The sequence below is a fragment of the Castor canadensis genome, chromosome 3, assembly GCF_047511655.1.
Source record: "Castor canadensis chromosome 3, mCasCan1.hap1v2, whole genome shotgun sequence".
Lineage (NCBI taxonomy): Eukaryota > Metazoa > Chordata > Mammalia > Rodentia > Castoridae > Castor > Castor canadensis.
In genome coordinates this window covers 50,045,936-50,070,546 of record NC_133388.1, presented here as the reverse complement: position 1 = coordinate 50,070,546, position 24,611 = coordinate 50,045,936, and the positions used below count along the sequence as shown (strand labels likewise).

Genomic DNA, 24,611 nt, shown 5'->3' with positions numbered 1-24,611 from the left:
ATGCCTACACCATAGGACCTTTTACTGTCCCTGAGGATTTGTCACTCAACTGACTAGCCACTGGTTCTCATCCCTTACTAGTGTCCTTCAATCTCCAGCCAACTTCCCACTTTTTAAAAGTGGGCATTTAGTCTCCATCAAATCACTCCCACCATTATCCCACAAATCTTCCAAAAAGGCACAACAAAAAAAAAAAATCACTGATAACACTCTTGCTATTTTACCACTCTTTTTTCAAGAAAACTTTGTTCCACTGGTGGTTTCTGGTTAAAAAAGATTGAAAATTTTATGATTATAAATTTCCAGGTAGTTTTGCACCAGTTCCTAGGAATGGGGGGAGGGGGTGAAGAGGGCATGGTGGTTTTCCTAATGAGTTTCACTGCTGAGGTGCAGCTGATTTCCCAAGAGCCTGTTCTAAATTTCCTGGTACATTTTGTTGAAGCAACTTTCAAGTGACTTCCCAACCACTTGTTCTTCCCATCTGCTTCAATCTGATTCCTGCATGGACTAAAATGTAACTGTGGTGACAGGGCATCTTCCTTCCCACACTAGACCAGAGCATGCTTACTGCTGCCTAGAAAGCTCAGGGCAGAACACTGAAGCCTGCCGCATTGGAGGAGTCTTTCCATTCTGGTAAAGAGGTGGGGTGACCATGGGAATAGCTCTTCAGCATTCCTCCCAGGGGGCCTGCCTGCTGCACTGCATTCATGATGCCTCCTCCACAATAACCTGGAAGCTACTGACTACCCATCTGGGAGAGATTGGTTACAAAAAAAGAAAGATTCTCCAAAGCTATCCAGTCCCTTCTTAATTTGAGAGGTCCCCCTCTGACGTTTGCTTTTCTCTCTTATCTTGAACAAAGTCTGGGCAGGTTCCACATAGATGCCTTAAAGGCCCACTGCTTTCCCAGTAGTCTGTTAAGAGAAACCTCGTCACTGCAGGTCATATGCATCATATCGGAGCTACCAAAGGAAATGCATCTCTAGAACAAGTATGGAGCCCAAGCAGCCAGTTTCTCAGCTTGCCAAAGACAGTTTGTTATTATACCATCACAATCTGATTTTAACAGGCATTTCTTTCTTACCTGGCAAAAATTATTCTAGAATTTATATGAAGTACTGCAGGGTTAGCTCTCATTCTTGTTGCAAGAAAAATAAACAGGAGTTTGAAAAAGACAAACATATTAACAAAGTACTGTTAAAAGATTTATTGCAGTAATAACAGTAAAAGTTTAGAAAACATTTGTATGACTCAAACTGGTTTAGCAGTCACAGAGCAAAGGGAAACTCCTGCAACATGACACTGCAAGGAATTCTCAGATGCTGTGGTTGACATCGAGTGTTCCTTCCCAAAGTAGACCTGGGTCTTTACATGTCTCCTGTCCCACCAGACCCAATGGTGACATGCTGCTTTCCCCTTGGAAGTTATGGATGTGCAAAACTTTTCTCAGTTATATTCCATTACATAAAAATGTCTTTTGTAAGATCATTTAAAGCAGCCTATTTGATGCCTGTAGATTTTCATTAATATTACACTTTGTCTGAATGAATCATTTTAAAATGGAAAACATGACCAAGTTCTATGGCTTTTTGTTTAAAAAAATACCAGCTTCATTTTTAAGAAAGCTGTTTACATATGGTTCTGGCACCTACAATGAAAGATTTTAATGAGCAGCAAAACAAGAGTAGAAAACAAACAAACAAAACAGTGGTTGAAATGTATATTTAAGAATATTTACAAGGTAGATCCAGTGCAAAATAATGAAACTCAAAGTTATTTCAGCAGTGTAAGCCAGTATATTGGTGCTCAAAACCATTAAAGGGTTTGATCACTTAACCCGACATAAAGTGCTCTAGTTGATATTAACAAAATCTACCTGGATCCCTAAATTTCCCACATCCTTGCTTTGTTGAATTACTCTAGACATGAGTTTCTGATCTCAGGATGCTCTTCTTTAGCTTCACCTCACATTCATGGTTTCTAAGGTCATCTGGTATTTGTTCATTCCACTTTACCCACTCTGAATTACAGAAGTGGGTGGTAAAATGCAAGGCCAACACTCATGAGGCTGAGCACTTAAAGAGAGACCAACTACATAAACACCCACAGGGAAAGCTGCCTCCTTTCCAAGTGGAACATTCAGAGCCAGGAACTTGGACTTCCAGATAGGAATAAACTCCCTCCTGCAACTCCACCCAAAACTACCACACACCAAAAATACCAATAGCAAAGGCTACATAGCACCTCAGATTTGGAGGAGAAGCATCACCTATAATAATTACAGTCAGCTAGGGCATGGCAAACCTGGATGATTTATCTGAGGTACTGTCATGCTAATCACTAAGACAGGGTAACAACGCCTGCCAAGAATTTTTCATAGGATTTTTTTTTTGTACTTGTTACACAGGATTTTTTTCAGTTATTAAAAATAAAAAAAACTACTTACATATTTGTACATAATGCCTCTCTAATAGTTTTCTATAAGATTGTCACTAAGAGAATGACAAGACAGGGTAGCTGAAAATGATCCCTTGATGAGGGAAAGCTCTATCAGTGTTTCCCGGGGATAGAGAAGAGTTGTACCAGCTGTAAGGATGCTCTGCCTTCTGCCCAAAGTAGTGTCCCAGAGTAAGAGAGACCAGCAGGGAGAATTTCCCTGGAAAACCTGCTACCTCCTAAATCTCCCAGGAAGAAGCTGGCCACTTAGTTAAGTGGCTTTCCTCTGTGTCCGGGCAGGTATTTAGCTCCCACAAGGGAATGCACTCAATGGCCTATTTCCACTTGTAGAAAATAAGTTCCATTTCAAAATGCACCTAGTGTGGATTTTGATGGTAGAAATTCAATAACCTAGGTAAGAATGAGCTTAAATCTCCTCAGAATACAAGAAAATAGTTTAAACATCTCTAAAACATTATTGCAGCTAGGACTTCTTCCATCTGTGGATGTGGGTCCTCAGAAAAAAAGACCTTAGTTTCTTTGGTGTGTGAGGGAAGAAAAACAGGAATGTGATGAGCTTCCACAGAGCAACACAAATGAAACAAGTTTTAAACTACTCCTTCCCCTGAAAAAGACCACCCCTCCTTAATGAGACTCAAATCCTGGCTCTAAAAACCAGAAATGACCACATTATAAAGAAATCAAATACTTAAAATTACTGCTGGCTCTCTGTACAAAAAGCAATGGCAGAAAAGTAAACAGTTTTTTCTTTCAAGTCCTCATCGTCAAGAATCACTTCTTACGACTCAACCAACCTCTGAAGCTTGGTGTCAGGAAGAGTCTCACCGTCAGAAGGACCAACACGTCATGGGGTCTGTGGGGCCTGGGCCCAGGGAGGGTCTGGGAGCATTTCCTCAACACACTGGCCACAAGCACAGGCCTTTCTTCCACCAATACTGGTGTGGGCAGAGGACTTTTGTGCCCCTCTCTACTACTGTCCATCACAGGCCACCTGACAAGGAGAAATGCTTATCTCCCTGCTTAAAACAAACAATGGTTTAACCTCTGTTTTTGTTCCAGGCACTGTCATTAACTACAATGGACAAGGCTTACTAAGTGCAGCGGGAGCGCTTTTGTGAAGCAAATCTGGCATGTTTTGGTGTATGCTCACTAACGGTGCCCAGTGTAAGCTTTGAACCAGGAGGTCACTGAGGCTGCGGCAGAGGAGATCATCCCACCTGCACTGCTGCTCACGATGGGTGGTGACACCTGGGTACTCTGGCTCTGAGAGACTTCCACGGGCTGGGAAGGGATGTCACAAAACCGGGGGCTTGGCAGGTTCTCCCAGTCTGTGCCCAGGTCAGTTTCCTCATCACTTATGTGCTCATCTCCACTCTCGTCTGATTCTCCAGCGACTCCAGGATCCACAAACTCCATGGACTCCTCCAGGTCTGCTCGGACTTCAAAGGGTCCTGACCTGTGTGTAGACAGTGAGGGGCTGCTTTAAGATGACCACCTTTATCCCAACCAGAAGTCAGATGCTGTCTTCCCCAAGAACCAGCCCAGTGGGGCTGAGGGACTCAGAGCGAACCACTGCGCACCATTTCCTGCACTCACTGCTGACCTACAATTGAGATTTCTTTACCCCAAATAACTGCTGTCCAAATCAGAAGTAAAATCACAATACCATACTTTCAATTCTCCCTACTGTATTTGTGAAGGCTGGACAGGAAGAAAGCCCACCCTTGGTCTACGCTGGTCGTCCGTGTAAAAATGACATTTCTGATGTCTATTATGGTATACTACTTAGTGTGTCATGTAAAAAATGGCACAGAAAGAACACTGTATAGATGTTCCCTGCCTTTCTCAGGGAAGCCTCAAATAATGAACTCTTAAGACTTCCAAAAGAAAAATGATACAGTTGTGTGCAAGTTAGCAATGCTTCCCTGGATTGTAACAGCTGGCTCCTTACTGCAGGTATTTGAAAATATCAGCACTCAATTGCCAAGGACATGTTTGTTGCATAGAATGAGACAGAACTTCTGGGGATCTATTCATCTACAGCAGTGCTATTTCTGCACTGTATTTCAGGAGAAAATGGTTTTTTATTTCCCAAAGGCCCCTAATAACATTCTCCCAGGCAAGTCCAAGAGCTCTTTTTCATTCCTCATCCTATGCCAGCTCCTTAGCACTACTCTGTGGGACTGTATTGGCAGCTCTCACACAGGCTTTTCACTTTTTTCTTTTTGAGACAGGACCTTGCTATGTAACCTAGACTGGCCTAGAACTCTCCATCTTCCTGACTCAGCCTCCTGTGTGCTGGAATGACAAGTGTACACCACCATACCTGACTCACAGGTTATTTCTGGTTCCTTTCCCTGCCTTGCAGCTCTAGCTCTGGGAAAGCCAGGTGGCCACCCTCCACACCCCCTTCCATTCACTGCCCCTGAAAGGATGACCATGGAGCCAGCTAAAGAGTGTGACTAAGTCCCTGCATCAATTCCTATCTCCCTGCTGCTGCCACAAGATAAGCACACTAGGCCTCCCTGGGTTCATTTAAGGGTTTCACTGATAATAAGTCTGGAGAATATAACAGAAGTTAACAAAAACAACAAACAGAAATAGTAAACACCTGGCATTAGTAGGTATTTCTACCTACTACAGTCTAGAATCCTTTTGGCCCTTTGGCAAAAAAGGCCAGAACTGACCTGACCTCCAGCATACCTCACAGACCGCACCTTCAGCTCACTCACCAGACTGCTCAACTCCTCCACTGGCACACAGCAGTAACAACTAGCATTCATGTTTCATGTACTGTTTTCCAGACAAGTAAACTAAACTGGAAGATGTACCCACAGGGTTTCTTCCTGGTCTCCAGTGAGCAAGTTACAAAGAGCCCCCTAGGAGGAGAAGTCCCAAGTCATTGTTTTGCAAGGGGTAAAGGGGTAGGAACTGGAAGTGGCTTCTCCCCTTGAAACTCTGCCAAACCAACTAATGTGCATTGCAGCCACACCCTTTCTATTTCCTTAAGGGTCCCCTTTACACTTGATTTCTTTGATCTTTTTCCTTTTCTTCTTCCTTGGCAAAGAGGCCTATTCTAGAGCTATCTTTTCAGACTCCTCTTCTCTGCTCTACTCCTGAATACGCTCCTGACCACAGATCTCAGGCTGAGGGTCACTACCTCACTTACCTTCTCAGTATCTAAGGCAGTTGCCAGCCTCAAAACACAAGCTTCCTGGGGACTCTTCCCCTCTTCCCTCAAGTTCCATGTCGGCTCACCAAAGCTCCCTGACAGCAGCAAATAACCCCTTTCCATCCTTAGCCTTCACCCTACCATCACCTCCTACCTCCCTCTTTCTCCAAAACTCATGTGCCTATTAAAAATGTTGACAAATTACATCTTAGTTGGCCCCCCTCTCTTCTTTTAACACAAAGCTCCTGTGTCTGTTGTCAGCTTTTTTGTCCAAGGGCCACAGCATCCAATGCCAGGTGGAGACTCCCTCTCAGGTCTGCTTTAGCTTTCTCCTTCCTTCCTTCCTGCCAGCTCTGCCTGTCTTCTGTTCCTTTCTGATGCTGCCTCATCTACTCCAGTGGTCCTGTAAGTATGGGACTACCATTGTCCCCAGATCCTCTAAGAGTTTCTAGAAGACAGGGTGACCCAAGGAAGGAAAACAACCCTATCTTCAGGAAGAGATGCCCATGGATGAGCCAAACTAAACTCCAGTTCTCTGCTTGGAATCCCACAGGGCAGAGCAAGTGCTCAGTTAAGTACTTAAAATGAAAAATGAACAAATGGAAGACTCCTAAAGCAGTAAGTTTAAACAATTTTGGCTCCAGTGAGTAATCTGTGTTTGAAAAGCCACAAGAAGAGAGTCCCCTGGGGCCTTCCCTCCAATGCTCGCTCCCACGTTTCTAGGTTAGATATACATTTCCTGTCTGGCACACCCTGAGCTAAAAAGACTCGTACACAAAACTAACAAGCAAATCTAGTCTGTTCCTTTAATGGCCTGGGAAATCAAGATCATAAAATCATTTCTCTAATTTTTAGGTTAGCATCCCTTTTTATGCAACACCCTGAAGCTGCAATATTCATTTTCTTACGATGCTGCAAGGAGTTATCCTATTAATTAAGGCAACAAAATGATCTTTCTGGCGTTTTGAATCTCTTTTACAAAACATCTTATTTGAAAATAATGCTTTGCTAATCTAGACACCATCATGGTAAAGATTGGGTCAGGTAAGAATCATGCACCGATACTGAATCCAAGGGAAATTCTGATGGAAAAGGTGTCTGCGTGGCTGGAAAATGCCTACTCAGGAACCACACAGTGGGGAACTGCAAAGTACCTTGACTGTGGATCAATTAAGATCCCTAATGAGGAGACAGACACTGTGCCTCCAAGTCTCATGTTCAGGAGACATCTGCTAGGCAATATTCCAGCCTAGAGTTCAAGAACCCAAATCTATTTGCCAGGAAACACCAGAAAAACTCCAAGTGAAAGTTCTATTATAAGGGAAGGTGGGAGCACGCTAGGTGTGGTGGCCATACCTGTAATACCAGCTACCAGGGAGGCAGAGGCAGGAAGACTGGAAGTTCGAGGACAGCCTGGGCAAAGTTCCTGAGACCCTATTTGAAAAATAAGAGACAAACAAGAGGTCTAGAAGCATACCTTGAGTGGCAGAGCATTTGCCTAGCAAGTATGAGGCCCCAAGTTGAATCCTTAGTACCACAAAGGGTGTGTCGGGGGTGGGGGGGGGGTGGGAGGGGTCATTCTGGCTTTAAAAAAAATGCTAATAGCACTATATAGGACACTATCAGATCCACTGACAAATGTGAATGTGGACAGCAGACTGAATCTGCTAACTGTGATTTTAAAAAATACCCATTTTTAGGAACTAACACACCAAAGTATTTAGGAATAAAGACATGATGTATATATTCTAATAGCGTTCAGAAAAAAAAAACGCTCCTGTGTGTATGTATGTGTATGTACTTATAAAGGAAGTCAAAAGAGACACTGTGCAAATGATAAGCAAATGGGATAACATACTAATAACAGGTGAATCTGGGTAAAGGCTATATGGGTCTTTGTACTATTATCAAGAATGAGATCCTCACCGGGCCTAGTGGTGCACACCTGTAATCCTAGCTACTCAGGAGACAGAAACAGGAGGATCACAGTTATAGGGCAGCCCAGGAAAAGTTAGCACAAGACCCTATCCAAAAAACAAAGTAAAAGCAAAAGGACTGGAGGTGTGGCTCAAGTGGTATAGTGTTTGCTCAAGGCCCTGGGTTCAATCTGTGGCACCACCCCACCACCACCATCACCACCAAAGGAAAAAAAACAACGTGAGATCCTCAGTTCCGCTGATCTGAATGGAAACAGGAAGTCCTACTCAGGTTCCCTTCAGTCTTCTCTTGCCTGGATGCTGACTAAGGCAGCTGTGAAAAGGGGACTCTTGAAGTTCTATGTCCTGACCTGCAGCTCTCAGACCACCAACTCAGATGTGACCCACAGCCATTGTGTGCGCTCCTGGGGCAGCTCTCTAAGCTATCAGTGCCCACTGAAGCCTAAGCCCATAGGAAACTTCATCCCTCCAAAGTGTGAGAGGGTGCCCCATGACCCTCAACTACTACCCGCACTGCTATCAGCAGTCCTTCCATTCTCCTCAAACTTATCTTTGAAAAATGGAAACCTGTTTCCTACTGCAATTTTTTTCTTGGTTGAGGCTAAAAATGTCTTCCCTTTATATACTAACAACTTTCATCTCATGTGTGAACTTTTTAATCCTTTGTCTATTTTTGTTAGGCTGTTTGTCCTTCCTTTATTGAGTGGAAAGATTTAAGCAGCAAATTTTAATCTAGACTAATCATTTTATATCTTTAAATTATTACACAGGTTGCAAAACCTATTGCTTGTCTTTTAACTTTTTTAAAGACATGCTATCATTTACTAGAGACATTTAGTTTTAACACAGTAAAATGTCTAACTCCTTTCCTTTATGGTTTTTGGGCTTGTTTAGGAATTTTCTCATCACCCTATGGTTACAGAACACTGTCTTTTCTTTTAGTTATTTTATAGTTTTTTTTTTAAATAAAGTACTTTGTATCATTTGCAATTTATTTTTGTATATTGAAGGTGGTATAAACCTAACTTTTTCCCACTTGAATACCAACTAGCCCAACACTACTGAGATTAGCTGATTCAACATCACACTTCTATCATATATATTGTATCATATATATCATTTCTATCACACACACACAGTATATATATACAAGAATCTTTGTTAGGACTCTTTATTCTGTTCTAATTGCTTTATCTATCTGCATGTTAACTGCACCTTCTTGTTTTGTTGTTGTTTTTCTTTCTTTTTTTGGTGGTACTGGGGTTTGAACCCAGGGCATCAAGCTTGCTAGGCAGGGTGCCACTGTACCACTTGAGACATTCCACCAGCCCAGGTTTTTGATTTTTTAAGACAAGGTGTCTAAAGTAGCCAGGTCATGTTCCTCTGCCTCAGCCTCCCAAGCACTGGGATTGCAGCACTTGTTTTAATTAACTTTATATAATATATTTGAAAGTGATCAAGCCCATCCCTTGTTATTTTTTTTCCAAAATTTCCTTGCACATTATTCTTCTAGCTGAACTTTAGAACTGGCTTGTCAAATGTCCTTGAAGTATCTGTTGGAATTTTGCTCGGTCCTTGTTTTGGGGAGAAGTGGCATTTCTGCAATTTTGAGCCTTTCTAGCCTAGAAAGTCATAAGGAATTTCACTGCCTTGGATTTTCCTTCCTTCATTCCTACTCCTCCTGTAGTGCTAAGCAGGCATTCAACAAGAAATGAATGCGAATAAGAAGTTTCACAACTTTCTTTACAGAGGTGCTTCTCAACTTACATAGTTACACCCCAATAAACCTACAATATTATGTCAAAAATGCATTTCTTCTTTTTTCTGTTTTTGCAGTGCTAGGGATGGAACTCAAGGCTTTGTTCTTGCTAAGCAGGTGCTCTTATCACTTGAGCCACACCACCAGCCCAAATAAGCTTTTTTTTTTTTTCACAGAAGTCCTGGGGCTTGAATTTAGGGCCTCACACTTGCTATTTGCTAAGTAGATGCTCTTACCAGTTGAGCCACTCAGCCAGCCACATTCTGCCCTTTTTAAAAAAACTTAAATTTGAGGGCTGGAAGCTTGGCTCAAGAGGTAGAATCCTTGCCTAGCAAGTGTGAGGCCCTTGTTTCAATTCTCAGTACCACAAAAAAAAAAAAAAAAAATTGAGACAGGGTCTCCTAAGATGCTCAGGTTGGCCTCAAAACTTGTAATCCTACTGCCTGATGAGTAACTGAAATTATAGGCGTGTACCACCACACCCAGCTCGAAATGCACTTAAGGGGAAAACAAAATAATACAACACAACCAAGATCATGAAAGTAAAAGAGGATTTCCAGGAGGACAGAAGGGAAGGGGGAGGGAAAGGGGGACAACAAGAGTAATAAAGTGGGTGAATGCGATCAAAGCAGAAATGTCATAATGAAACCCCTACTATGCACAATACACGCCAATAAAAATAAACCACTGAGCTGAGAAAATGCATTTAACATACCTATCCTACCAAACACACTTAAGCCTAGCCTACCTTAAATGTACCCAGAACACATACATTAGTTTTCAGTTGTGCAAAACCTAGTTTTCTTTCACACATGTAAATACATCAGTCATGTCCTATCTCTCCAGAAATGTGTACGTGTATTACTAAGGGAAGGACACAAGGGTAAGAAATCACAGCAGGAGTGCTGGATGGTGCCAAAGAAGAGCCTCATCTATTTCATGCTCTGAGAGACTAAAAAGATCCACAGAGCACTACTGACTTCTGTTTTAAAGTCAATGGATTTCAAACCAGTTCATTCCATAAACTTCTAATACCTTGATCTCTAATAATGGTGACCCTATTGACTAAGTGATGAAAAGAAATTTGTGAAGAACTGCTATTATGGGTAAGGAATGTGCAGGCACAGAAGAAAATATACAAGAGACAGAGCAGACAGTAGGCAGGCAACAGAACGTGAACGCAAAAAGAAAACTGCCTCTGGTCTTCAGAGACAGCACAAGGTACTGGGCTCTAGAACACTGGGGTTCTTTCACAGTATTTTGGGTGTTAGGTATGTTTGATACTCATTTTCTCTCAGAAATTATTACAAAAGGACAATAAACATTCAAATATGTTCTTTTCCTTCACAACAGAAGTGAACAATTTTTACCTTTTGGAGAATCTGGGACAAGGGGACAAAAGGTACTATGCCAATACCCAGAACAACCCTATTTTAAAGCAGCCACAAAAAACATTCCTGGAGAAAAGCAACATACACCCAGCTTACCTGCCCAGGTGTTCAGAGCTTGAACTGACCAGGTACATTAGATTCCTGAGGGTGTGTACTGGTTGCAACTGATCCAAATTTACATGCTAGAAAGAGCAAAGAGCTGATTAATACTTTCAGTAAACTTTCTTATTTCTTCATGGTATAAGTAAAAACCTTCCCACATTCATCTATAGCCAACTGTTTCAATGATTGCATAGTATTAATTTGTGTGAAAAACACATTTATTTAATATTTTATAAATAAAGGCACAATTTATTTTAAATAAGAATCACTTCACTTTAAAAGTACAATAAAACTATCATTGCATTATTTTAAAAATGCTTTCAAATATGTAAAAGTCAAAAATTAGTGTATAGGGCATTTTCCGTACCTGAGAAAAACAAAGGTAAAGAATATTTGTATTCAACTTCTTCACTGCTCGAGTAAATTTCTGTTTGCTGAGATTTTCTCCACAAAATTCACTGTAAAAATATGATTTGTAAAGTTTTATTTTTGTGAGGAAATGGCAAAATGCTCTTTGAGGGGGGAGGGGGCTTGAGACAGGGTCTTGCTGTGTAGCCCACTCTGTCTTAGAACTTACAATCCTCCTGCCTCAGCCTCCTGGATGCTGGGATTACAGGCATCAAACCACCATGCCAAGCTAAAATGTTCAGTTTGAAGAGTATGCCTTATGCTATATAGTTCAGTACAAAATGTACCCTGTCCTTTACCTCCTTAGCAAATTGCCCTTAACAGAAACTTTCTAAGGAAAGCTACAGCACTCATGCAGAGCAATTTCACCGCATCTACAAAAACTACAAGTAATATACCTTCTGATCAAGCAATCCCACTTCTGGAATTTATTCTACACAAATACTTGAATGCTAAGGAAATGGTGTATTACCCTAGAAGCACCAACAAAGCACTGGCAAAATCCTGGTATGTGTAAACAAAGGAACCTCAGCAACTGCCCAGTTTGCGCAGAGTGTCACGAGGCCCCACGAGGCGCCACAAGATCAAGATCTGTGCTCCTCTCTTCCTCTGTCCCCTTCTCTCCTGCTTGTCTCAGAACTCAGACTTCCCAGAGCTCTGCACTTGACATTCTATTTACCTGCAAGCTCTTTCCTTAGGTCCCCATCCATGGCTTGCTCCCTTCCTGCCTTAGGTTTATCCACTCACACTCATCCTTCCCCGTGGCCACATTCCATCTTACCATTTCACTATTCTCCACGCACTCATCACCATCTGAACACTGCTATTATTTGCCTTCCTTCCATTCAAATATAAGCTCCAAGAGGGCAAAGATTGGTTTTTGTCACCAATGTGCCCCCCTCCATGCCCAGAACAGTGTCTGGCACACAGTAGGTGCTCAGTAGTTATTTTGAGATAAAGACTTAAAAAGCAAAGTGCAAAAAAACACTTTACTTTAGCATGCTATCATTTAAGTTTAGGGGAGATGGTAAGAGGTTTGTATTTGAAATGTAAGAATAACTAGAGGGTCAGAAAAAGGTATTAATGGGAACTGTGTGCACTGTATCTATATTCTTTTTAAATTTTAAACACGAGGCTTTTATTTTTAAAATAATCCAACTATTACAGTTCACTTGGTTTTTATACATGAGAATCTGTAGCATATTCTCTGAATATCCTGATTTTTCTTTTTATTGTTTTTTCCAGGAGTGGATTCTGTGTGGCCTTCACAGATTTCATGTGCAATTTTAAGACAAAGAAACAAATTTAAATATATTTTTTAAAAATTAATCAAGACCCAGACCTTTTCTGACTTGGTAATTACTAAAATTCATGGTTTTGGTTTAACTGGAATAAAGATGAACATAACAGAAACTTAAGAAGTCAGTAATAAAATGACATCATCCCTTCAATTACTTGCCTGTTACACAGTTTTTTGGGAAGATTGACATCAAGCATATGAGACAAAATGTTGACCAGCTGAGTGGCATAGCACAGCGCAGCACTGATGGTGTAGGCAGGGTTATTATGTTCCATGTCTAAAGAATGAAGACAGAGATCACACACAAAGTACCTCCAATTTCAGCAAAAATATTAATGAACCAAGATCTTACTAGTTATAATTTTAGCATTACCTTACTGATGGTTAAGTTTTACTCCTTATTCCATGGCTAAACATAAACGGTCCATGGTTTGTTTTTACTGAGTGGAATGTAACATAAGCAAGTGAGCTTAAACAGGCTAGGCGTAAATTAAATAAAAATATGAGTCAACTGGACCTGATAATGTATTATCAAGAAAATTACTGCCAACTCAGCCAGGTGTGCTGGCAAACCCAGGAGGAAGAGGCAGGAGGCCTGCTTAGGTGACATAGTGAGATCTTGTCTCAAAAAAAAACATGGGCTAGGGTTGTTGCTCAGAAGTAGAGCACTTGCCTAGCATGCACACATGTGTTCTATGTCCAACAATAAACAACAAATGAACAAACAAAACATACATGAATACCTACAAATTTTTAAAGAATATTTTGCTTCTTACCAGGACCCTGGGTTGTTTTTTTCTCTTCCACCCAATTGTAGTAGGCAGAGTAATCCCCATTGTTAGGGAGACTAATCCAAGGCCCTGTGATGCTTATGCTGGTATCACCATTGTGATCATCACAGATCCATCGGCCAGAAAGGTAAGTCGTCCTGCGGGCTTCAGCTAGCTTGCTCACGGTGCTGGAGGTCATGGCATTGTCACTCTCTGAAGACACATCTGCAGGATCTCTAAAAAATCAAGAGACAGGCTTTTAAGGGGAGGCAATCTGCCTGTCAGGTGCATGAGGACATTGGAAAGCTGTACATGAGCACAGGAATTTAACTGCAACACACAGAAAAGTCATTACTATCAGAGATGAAGCCCCGGCAAGTGTGAGGCAGATGGCACCAGGAGCCACGGCCTGAGGATTAGATTCTTAGGTTACATGGCTTCAACACTTCTTTACACAATTAAAAATTTCAGGATCCCCAATAAGTTTTGCTCATATGCGTTAGACTGCTGGACTACTGCATTTGAAATTAAAACTGAGGGCTGGGGGCTGCTCAAGTGGTGGAGCAGCAGCCGCCTTGCCTAGCAAGCTTGAAGCCAAGTTCAAACTGCAGTAGCACTAACGGAAAAAAAAGAAATTTGAGAAAACTTTATCCATTTATTAAAAACAATGATAAACCCATTATGTTAACATAGCATATTTCTATTAAAATTCTCTTATTTTTCAAAACAATTAGTGGAAAGTGACAGTTTTACATTTTTATCAAGTCTTTCACTTGCTTTCTCAAGTGTCCTATAAACAAAGCAGCTAGTTCAGCTTGCAAGTTATTAACACTTAAGTGCTTTCCTTAAGCCAACCATGGTTCCCAATATGTGGCAAGAGGGCTTTATGCACACTTCCTGGTTCATCATACAGTACATGTTAAGATAACGGATACTCAAGAGTCAAGATTTGATCAAATAATTTTTACTGCTTCAACAGTAAAAATTATTTTTACTATTGAAATGTTTTTAATGTTGTTTTGACATTAAGCGAAACTAGCTTTCTTTTTAAACTGCAAGTGCATAGTAGACTATAACGACTATTTCTGCACTGCCTTGAAATATGTCAAGATACCTGAGGTTTGACGCTACCTCATGGTTTCTGAGCCAGAGTTGCAAATGTCAACACCATGAAAAAGGAAAATGTATTAGTATTGTAAAGGTAGCTGTGACTGTACAGATTCCTTGAAAAGTCTCAGAGACCTGTGGACCACACTTTAAGAACTGCTGGGTAGCTAGGCATGGTGGTGCATGCCTATAATACCAGCACCCAGGAAGCTGAGGCAGAAGGGTGGCAAAACCTGGGCTATATAGTGAGACACTGTCACATACAAACCAACAAAGAAACAAACAAAAGCAAATTGCTGCCCTAAAAGGTGGAAGAGAAATCCCCCATGAAAAATCAAAGTAATTTCTGTGCACTAAAAGGTTAAGAACAACGGGCTTGGGGAACAGAGATGTTTAGTGTGGCCGGAGTAAGATGCACAGAGGATGGCAATGGAAAAGTAGTAGGCAGCAACAGCCTGGAAAGGGCCTTCTGAGTTTACACTGCACTGTGTGGCCAGTGGTTCTCAATAGGCAAGTCTGGGGGCTGTGTACCATGATCAATTCTAAGCTGTACCTTCTACCTTTCTTCTCCAATTCAAGATATTTAGAAAAATGCAAATGAATGAGCAGTCTTATTATGAGATAAAACTTCCAAAACCACCAACTTAAACGTTTATGTATAAATAATACACAGAAAAAGATTCTAAACCAGCATGGACATAGAAGAGAAAGTGTGTGTTCATCTTTTCTCTTCTAGTACATATACACACACAAAGTCATGTGTTGCTTAACAGAGGGGATATGTTCTGAAAAATTCATAAGTGAGTTCACTGTTTTGAAAATATCACAAACTAAGATAGCTCTAACAACGGCTAGGGATGTAATTTTATGGGACCACTGTTGTATATGTGATCAGTTGTTGACCAGAAAAGTTGTTACCTGCAAATGACTACCTGTACACATATTTTCCTTTTGAAAAAGTTTTAGCCTAATGGAAAAGTTGGCTAAAGTTCTCCTGTATATACGTCACTCAATTTCCTTAAATTACCAACTCAGGAAAATGCAGTGATCAAAGTCAGCTACAATACTAATTCATCTCCATAGCTTATTCAAGTGTATAGCTCTTTTGAATTAGTATCCTTTTTCTGGGTCCAATTAAGGATCATGCATTGCCTTCAGCTGTTGTTCTCCTGATATCTGGAATGGAGTGTTAAGTCTTTGTGTGCTGTAATGTGTTTCAATGTTGATATTGCTGACCCATCAGAATTTAATTTAGCATAAGGTTTCTCTGTTCAACCAAATTTTCTCTCTCAAAGACCTGGCCAGATGTCTTTATACCAAATTTTGGATCACCCAACTTTTTTTTTTGTTTGTGGACCTTCTATTCTTCTGTATTTCAATTCTGCCTTTAAATTTTTCTACTTACCAATTCTTACTAATGACAAATTACTTGGCAAGAGTCAGAGAGAGGTTTTCAAGGTAGAAGCAAAAATCAGATCTTTTGGTTTTTTGGAAGCCAGTTTTGTCAACAAGACTAGCAGTAGTCCACTAGTCAGATGCCGGTACAGGTGCTAGAGTGACAGCCAGCAGAGAAGTGGGGCTCATGAGTGCATATGCAAGCCCCCCAGGGGCAGTTTCTAAGCATGCTGATCAGCACAGCAGCTTTGCAGAAGTGCTGTGAGATGAACTTGTAGGCTGGAGCTGTGACTGCTGAAACCTGTATTTTTCAAAAGCCCCCAGGTAACTATGATAAGTAGCCAGGTGGGGGACATGGTCTTGTCCATCCCAGATTTCAGAGGGAACAGCACCAAAATCACAGTACTCAGTCTTGACAGCAGCTAATACAATAAATAACCAGGAAGTGGCTAAGGCAACATCTGATACCCCCATCTAAGAGACTCCAAGCACTAGGTGTTTTCTTACATATTAGATCATGATTTATCTGTGAAACAGGCATTTTTCAATCCCCATGTAAGGAAGTAAGACTGATAGGTTCAAGAATGTGCCTCAACACACAACTAGTAAATGGCCTGGCTGGGACTGTCACAAGACCCAGCAGATGGTTCTTAACCAGGAGTGTGAGTCAGAACATCACCTGGAAACTCTGTGACAGTACACAAGTGGGCCCACCCCAACTTTGTGTAGAATGTACTGTTGCTGAAGCAAAAAAGACAGGTTTCATTACCAGGAAAACTAATGACCCTAGAATGAGTCCCAATAAATGAGGTGCTGACACCCTTAAAGAACAGCACTGGGAGGTTGCTTACTGTACCTCACAGCAGTCTTCACTTCGTCAATTGGGAAAATGACAGAGGTGAGCTCTAGTATGTGGGAGCGCCGAAGATTTGACAGATGTTCATAATGACTTCGTAAGTCAATCATTTTTTTTTCTACCAGGTCACCAAGTTTGCGGTTGTGCCTCTGAATCTTCTCCTTTTTCTGTTGGTGCCGTTGTGCTCGACTGTAAAGTTTCTGGTTCTCTTCCTGGTTTTTGAGAAGGCCTTCAGAATCTAAGATAAACAAATCAGACCCAACCATTACCTCTGTAAATAGTTCCTGTGTACTACAGAAGCCCACCCTATAAGCATTCAGTGTTCTCCTGCAACTGCCACTGAAACAAAATTGCAATAAAACCAACTACTGTTCATTCAGTGAAAATGGAGAGCTCAATTCAAGGTGATGTTATATTAAAGCAAAAATAGTCACTACTAATCTCCACTGTAATCATGGGAGTCACTCAGTAATCATCAAGTTTACAGTGAGTACCTAACAACAGTCATGCTGGACAGAAAGACATCTAATTCAAGTTTGAAAACTTACTGGTTGTCTGATTTTCCTTAGAAACCTCTGGTGTGCCTTGGATTACAATCAAGGAACCCAGGGATAATTTTGCAGCAGGTGATCATGCAGCACAGGAGGATGGGCAACAGATATAGGTCAGGAGCTCTACAAAGACACAACAGAGTGCAGCAGCACCCAACAGGATAGATGCACGTATCTAGTGAGCTATCTGGAACACGAAAAGCCCAGTATCGAACGTGCTGCAAGAAAAACAAAAGCCTAGCCATACGATCAGGAGAGGGGGGCACCCCCTAGCCTTCGCAGACTAAGGTTCCACCTGTAGAGCTCCTTGAGGTTCTGGAACCTGAGTCTTGCCAGGATGAAGCTAAACTTTACTTGAGTAACAAAAACAAGGTATATACTATGAGACAGACATCTAGCAATCACATAGTGAAATTTAAAACCAAGCTCATACTTTTTCTGGGAAAACCTCCTCTTCATACATTTCAAGTCAGTTTCCCTACTTCTCTATTTTTTAAAACTGTCCACTGACTAATCAATTTTTTGTTTTATTTTGTTTTCACAGTACCAGGGTTTGAACTCAGGACTTTATGCATGCTAGGCAAGTGCTTTACCACTTGAGATTATTTTTCAGGTAGGCTCTCACACTTCTTCTTCAGGCTGTTCAGGACTGTGATCCTCCCAGTTAAGCCTCTCTTGTAGCTGGGATGACAGGCATGTGCCACCATGCCCAGATTTTTTTTGTTGAGATGGGGATCTCTCAAATTTTTTGCCGGGGCTGGCCTTGAACCAAGATCCTCTCAGTCTCCGCTTCCCGAGTAGCTAGGATTCCTAATCAATCCCTTGATGGTCAATCTCCCAGATCTCTACCTCTTGAATAGCTGGGATTACAGGCCTGAGCCATCATGCCTGGTCTCAGCAGTTCTTAAAGACAGACCAAACTCCTGAACCCCCAGGCCACCTCTAAAGTGGTATGTATTCTATAGCTCCCTTCCACATACCCTTTATGCTACTTTAATTACCCCATACTTTTGATCCTTTCCATAAGACTGAACTCAAATACATGTGGAGATGACTGGATGAACACTGAGCCCATCACCATTCCCCAAACCCACTCATTCAAATCAATGTCTCTTTGGAAACGCTCCCTATTTACTTGTATTTCCCATGATTTCCAGATTTTTCTCACTCAGAACCCCCCTCCTCCCCAAGTGCTTCCCAGACATTCTGTTCCTTAGAACTCTTCAGCAATGCGCTTGGACTCCAGTCGCATGGCAGCCTTGTTATCTCCTGACTAGAATACATATTACAAGCATCTTGTATGTTGGTGGACCCAAATTGCCCTGTCTTTCTGATGGCCTCTGAACCTAGGTATTCAGTCACAGGAATGAGATTTCTTACTGTTTTGATTCTTCTCAAATGCGCCTCTGTTCAACATGAATGTCCTAAAGATGTCAGTCTCTTGGTTCTATCACAAGCTGAATTTCCAACAAGCTCATGTGCTTTCATGATCTCTACTGAGCTCTTTACAGGTGTTCACATCAGTATGTCCACCTAAGTCAGGACTATTTCAAATTTAGAATCATAACCTATCCTAGAAGGCAGAAAATCAGTCATCCCATCTGCAACTAGTGCAGCCTTGGAACTCAAGAGTCATCCTTCTCTCCTGCCCACTCTCTTGCTTCTTTGAGTAAGTAACTGACTGTAGCACAGATCAACTCAACCCTGCAACTGCACATACCCACTTCCCTTATCTATGCAAAGCAATATCTTTATTTTACTGTACTATGAAATCTTAAAGTAAAGGAGAATGGAGAAGTAAGTTATCAAGTTCTATAATTTATAACCTGTGCTTTTTCACAAACGTGGTATTTCAACAACATAGTTTTCAACAACATAGTTTAAAAACAAAAAAAAAGACAAGACTACTAGGAAGCAAGTTCTTAATTCATGACCTTGAGTCCATGTATTGCTACTGGAATCTACTCACTCCTTGAAAGCTGTTTGCAAAACTGTCTGAGTCTGGCTAGGAATAAGACCACATTATCTTCTAAAGAGCAGTAGTTCCCAAGCTAGGAATAGTAATACACACCTGTAGTCCCAACTACTTGGGAGGCAGAGGTAGGAGGATCAGAGTCTAAGGACTATCCAGAGAAAAAGCGTAAGACTCTTCCTGAAAAATAAACTAAAGCAAGAAAGGTTGGGGCAGTGGCTCAAGTGGTAGAGCACTGCCTAGAAGCACATGGCCCTGAGTTCAAACCCCAGTGCTCTCCCCTCCTCCCCAAAAAACGAGTGTATCATCAGAGCCACCCAAAGCAGAGCTGCTCAAAATGAGGCCAGCGGGTCTGGCCAATCTGCAAATTGTTGCCAGTCATGACAAGAGCAGTACAGAAATCCAGAATAAGAGGAACTTTTTTCTTCAACACAGCCATACAAAATCATCACATTCAAACGTGTGATTATTTTCCTAAGTCTAGGGTGGATCCCAGAATTTTCTGCCTAGATTTTAAAATGATTAACAGGGTACTCTGATGATGTGCTAGGGATGGAAACCATGTTATGAGGTCTACTGCTTTGGAACTGTGTTTTACTATTTTCTGTGGTTGTTGTTTTGGTGTTTAAGAACCTGTTAAAAACTGTTGACGACAAAGGGGGGAGGGGAAGGTGGCACAAACAATGCATTCACATGTAAGTAAATGTAAAAATGATAAAATAGAAGAAAAAAAAGAAAGAAAAATTATTGTCTGAAGAATCAAATATCCCTGAAAAGCTTCTGAATTATGGATAAAGTTGAATATTCAAAATTGAAAAAAAAATTGTTGACCACAGTTTTAAACATGCTCATTAGAAAAATGTGCCTCCCTCAGTATGTTCTAACTTCAGAAGGTTCAGATGCCCCACGGTTGAATGCTGTGGAGGGGTGGGGAAAGAGGGTGAGCCAACATTAAGATCCCATGCTGCTGTTGAACCCAAGCCTTTGGAGGACACAAGCAAAACTCAAGGCTCACTGGCAGTATGCAGTTCCAAGCACCTTCTGCCCTTGTTTCTCTTCCTATTCTATCCTGTGCAACTCCAAAAGAGCTCCTCATTAGGACAATTTTCAAAGGAAGCTTTTACATCATCATTATATACCACTATTAAATACTTGCTCCTAAAAGCAACAAGGAGACAAGAAAGGGGATTCATGAGGCATGATGATGACTCACTCTAAACTTTAAATGCTGGTCTTTAGAAATGCTTCTAAGGATGCTGGATTCCTAAAAGGATTCAAATTTTGACAACCACCAATGATAAAGTGTGAAGTGCTTGAATCTAATGTAAAATTACATTAAAATATGTAGGAAATTGACTAAAGGAGAAAAGCCAGTATTCTCTGCTTCTGGCATGAGCTAATGATTATCACAAGTTAGCCCAACGTTGTTCATCTTTTTCTTAAAGGTGCTAAGGATCAAACTAAGGGCGTCATGCATGCAAAACACACGTTCTCAGCTGAATTACCCTTCCTAACTTTTCAACTGACAAAAGTAGCAGGTTATTAAAGGCCTTTATAATTGTATTTATATTAGACAACTGCCTTAAAAGGAGAAAGAAGGCCTGATAAGAAAGTCGGAAATGTTCTAAAATCCAAACTTTGTTGACAAAAGGCCACAAGTAGAAGATTCCACACCTGACTTCATGTGACAGGCTGCAGTCAAAATGCAGGCACATTAAAAATACCAGACACAATTACCTCAAGACTGGGTGAATAAGGTGTTTAGTACATGCAAATATTGCATGTACCAAAAAAATCTGATATCTGAAATGGTGATATCTGAAATGCTACAAGCATTTCAGATAAGGGATTTTCAACATGTAGTAAATTTCTCCAAGTCACTACTGACCCAAATCCACCTCTCTTTGTCCTTCTAGTTTATTAATCCCATGAAATTCCACATGAGCCCCTCCTTTGTTAGCTCTGGAGGGAAGGAGGAGAATTACTTACTTTTCTTCATTTCTTCATTTCCTTTACATATCGTTTGTTTCAGCTGTTCAATCCTCATCTTGCAAGACATTATTTTCCATCTCTGAAAAAAAGTATGTAATAAATACATACATGTATGTAATAAATACATATTTATTTGTAATAAATATCACAAATGTTCATCTCTTGTGATTAGTTGAATTATCTACCTGACATCGATGCTTATTTTCAGGTCTATTTTAGAAAACGTAAGGAAGAAAAGACTGAGGTAACTACATTTGTTACAGCTTTCCTAACTATGGTGAATTACAAAACAGAAAACATTTTTCAGGTTGTATGCAGTAGTTGCAGGAAATTTAGAGAAAGAAATTTACATAGTTCTTTTCCCTTGGTCAATGAGCACAAAGAAAAATGTTGAAGGACATTCTTTAAACTTGCTCTGTCTATTATATAGCTACTTACTAACCATATGTAGCTAATTAAAGTTCAATTAAAATCACATAAAACAAAAATACTGTCCTTACAATACCCACATGTCCAGTGTCAACACCACATACAGCCAGTAGCTACTATCTGGACAATGTAGATTCAGAATATATGCATCATCACAAAGTCATACAGATGCACTGCTCTCCATTCCCAGATGGTTGCGGAGACTGCGGCCTACTGTATCATCTTACCCAGTAAGTATGCATCGGTGCACTGTAATAAAAACTGCCTCCAAGTAAGTTTTTTTTTTTTTTTAAGTACATAATGCAAGTAAAACTTTATGAAATGCCTTAGAAAATCATATGAAACATGAAACTGTCTCTTCACATTATCAGGAATGATATGGGGCCAGGTATAGTTACCTCTAAAATGAATAAAGAATCAACAGAAATGGACCTACTAGTTACATTAAAACGTATGATTATTCTCTAATGCCTCCATAATTGTGGTAATTAAAAGTTTAAAATGATATTTAAATATTTACAGTGTTAACACTTATTTAAACATAGAACAGATGGCAGGAATGTGGAATGTGACAGTGGGGGAAACTCTTAAATTCTTCTGGAACCATTGTGGCAGGAAGGCAGGGAGGGGGAAGTGAGATAAGAGACAATGAGGGAGATAATGAGTACAACAATGAAACAAACAAACAAACAAAAAACAGATTTGAGGAATATCAAGTGGCACCTGGGGTGAGACCAGAAAAGGGTCACCTCGCCCCACAGTTTAAAATAGCCAATGAAATAATATGTGACCATTATGGGTCAAGCTGTACCTTCCCTCCATTTCTGTAACCTGCTCTAAATGATATATAAGGAAATCCCCCTTTGTTCTCAGGGCCAGCCTTTGGACTTAAGTCCATGAGTCACTGCTGGTCTGCTTAATAAACTTGCTTCCTGAAAGCTTTGGTGTCCTGTGTCTCTGTTTGAGCCATCCTACAACACCATAAAGACATTTGAGAACAGATTCAAGGGGTCTGATGGGCTCAGAAAAAAAAATTAAAACTAAGAAATGAGATATGTACATCTTTTTTAAAAAGTCTTTAAGTATCAATACTAAAGGTTTTCTTTTTCTTTTGGTGGGACTTGTGTTTGAACTCAGAGCTTTGCACTTTCAAAGCAGGCACTCTACCACTGGGGCCATGCCTCAGTCTATTTTTCTCTGATTATTTTGGAGATGGGAGTCTTACAAACTATGTGCCCAGGCTGGCTCTGAACCATGATGCTCTGGATCTCAGCCTTCCAAGTAGCTAGGATTACAGGCATGAGCCACCAGTGTCTGACTAATACTAAAGTTTCTGGTATTAGACATACAAGATCTTAGAAAAAATTTCCATGGAACATATTTTACTTATAACATTTATTACATATGCAAAATTTACTTCTATCACAAACATTCTTTAAAGGCAATGCAAAATTATACATGATGCTTATTGAAAAATGAAACACTTGAGAAGAATAAAAGGAAATGTGACTGTCAGCCTGGCTTCTTTCCTTTCTTCAGGAGTATTTGTCAGGATGCAGGGCCTCAATGCTAAGCATGTACTTCTCCATGAAGCTACACCCCAGCCCCCAGCCTCCAAGAGTAATCTCTTAAAGCTAAAGTTTGATATGCATCTTTTCATATTTTAGAGTACATTTACATTTAAAATACACACAGTGGAAGCATCAAAAGAAATTTTAATTGACACAGTAACTGCATGAATTTATGGGATTCAGTGTGACATTTCAGTACATGAATACAAAGTCTGCTTTTTTTTTTTAAACAGGCATATAATAATATATGCCTTATCAACTTCTGACTGATAAGCATTTAGAGTATTTACATACTAACAGAGCACAAATAATCATCTTCTTTACCCTTATGTGAGAATGGATTCAGGGTGTCTCTGCATTCATATGCATTTCCTTAAGAGGAAAACTGCTGGATAAACTACATGTGGTCTTTAAAAACCACCACCATAACAACAAACTGTCCCAAATAGAATGTGCTGACAAATATTCCCATCAATAGGGAAGGAAAGTGTCGTGTTATCAAACTCCTTGTTTCCAGATGTGTATCCATTTTTTTCTGAGTTTAACCGTCAATCTTTAGCATCTTTAATATACAGATCTTTTAAACTTTTATGTAATCTATCAAAATACTCTCCAGCATTTTCTTTTAACGTAATTATTAATCTATGTGGAGTATGTTTATTATGAACAATTTTTGCAAAAAGAATGGCCCATTCCTTTTGTATTCCTATGCCAATACCAGATTTCATAATCACCCTTTGTGATGGCTCCTTAATTGCCTATACTCCGTTTTTGGTATTTTGACAAAATATTTGAGAGGGTCACACTACAAACATATTTAAATAGAAGACTGACAAAAGTGATACAAATAAATTCAAAATCAAATTCCAAGTCACAGTCAACATTTAAGCTCTGCCAACTTAGAAACATGTAGCCTTAAGCATAAATAATATTTACTTAAATACTTCTTTAAACTTACCAATTGATCTGTTATCCATTTTCCTTCCACAGCTTTTAATACTCTGTATGGGAAAGGGACATACAAAAGAAAGCTCTTGAAATAAAATTTTGTGAAGTTCAAAAATATAAAATCAACTTTTATCATTTTATTTCATTTTTTCTTTTATTTTTGAGAGTAGGTCTGGCTATGTGCCAACACTGGTCAAGGCTCAAGTGATCCTCCTGCCTCAGCCTCCTGACTGCTGGGACTACAGGAGCACAACACTGCACCCAGCTAAAATAAACTTTGTAAAGTAAATGTTCAGAAATGGCTACAAACACCAAAGTGGGACTTGGCATTGAAAGTGTTTTCCAAATTCCTTCCTTCCTTTTGCTCTTATAACACTACCAAGACCCTTCCTATTTATATTAAAGATAAACTTCCAGAACAGCCCTAGCCTTGTCCTCAGTCATAGTCAACAATTCCCATCAGTCATAATTAATGATAGTTGCAAAAGAATTCA

General features: G+C 40.3%; 1 protein-coding gene across 4 annotated transcripts in view; it reads right to left on the bottom strand.

Moving 5' to 3' along the window:
* Positions 1-2,975: 2,975 nt before the first annotated feature.
* Atg14 (autophagy related 14) overlaps positions 2,976-24,611 on the bottom strand; it is a 33,775-nt gene continuing 12,139 nt past the window's right edge. For 3 of the 4 annotated variants that reach the window (XM_074067941.1, XM_074067942.1, XM_074067943.1), the window contains 9 exons: positions 24,128-24,170; positions 21,167-21,248; positions 16,655-16,892; positions 13,303-13,532; positions 12,686-12,803; positions 11,186-11,276; positions 10,813-10,898; positions 6,986-7,063; positions 2,976-3,913 (listed from right to left, as the gene is read on the bottom strand). In XM_074067941.1, the coding sequence (XP_073924042.1) occupies positions 3,607-3,913; positions 6,986-7,063; positions 10,813-10,898; positions 11,186-11,276; positions 12,686-12,803; positions 13,303-13,532; positions 16,655-16,892; positions 21,167-21,248; positions 24,128-24,170 (1,273 nt within the window). In that variant the 3' untranslated portion in view covers positions 2,976-3,606. The remainder of the gene's footprint in view (positions 3,914-6,985; positions 7,064-10,812; positions 10,899-11,185; positions 11,277-12,685; positions 12,804-13,302; positions 13,533-16,654; positions 16,893-21,166; positions 21,249-24,127; positions 24,171-24,611) is intronic. The other variant, XM_020182766.2, reaches the window with a different exon arrangement.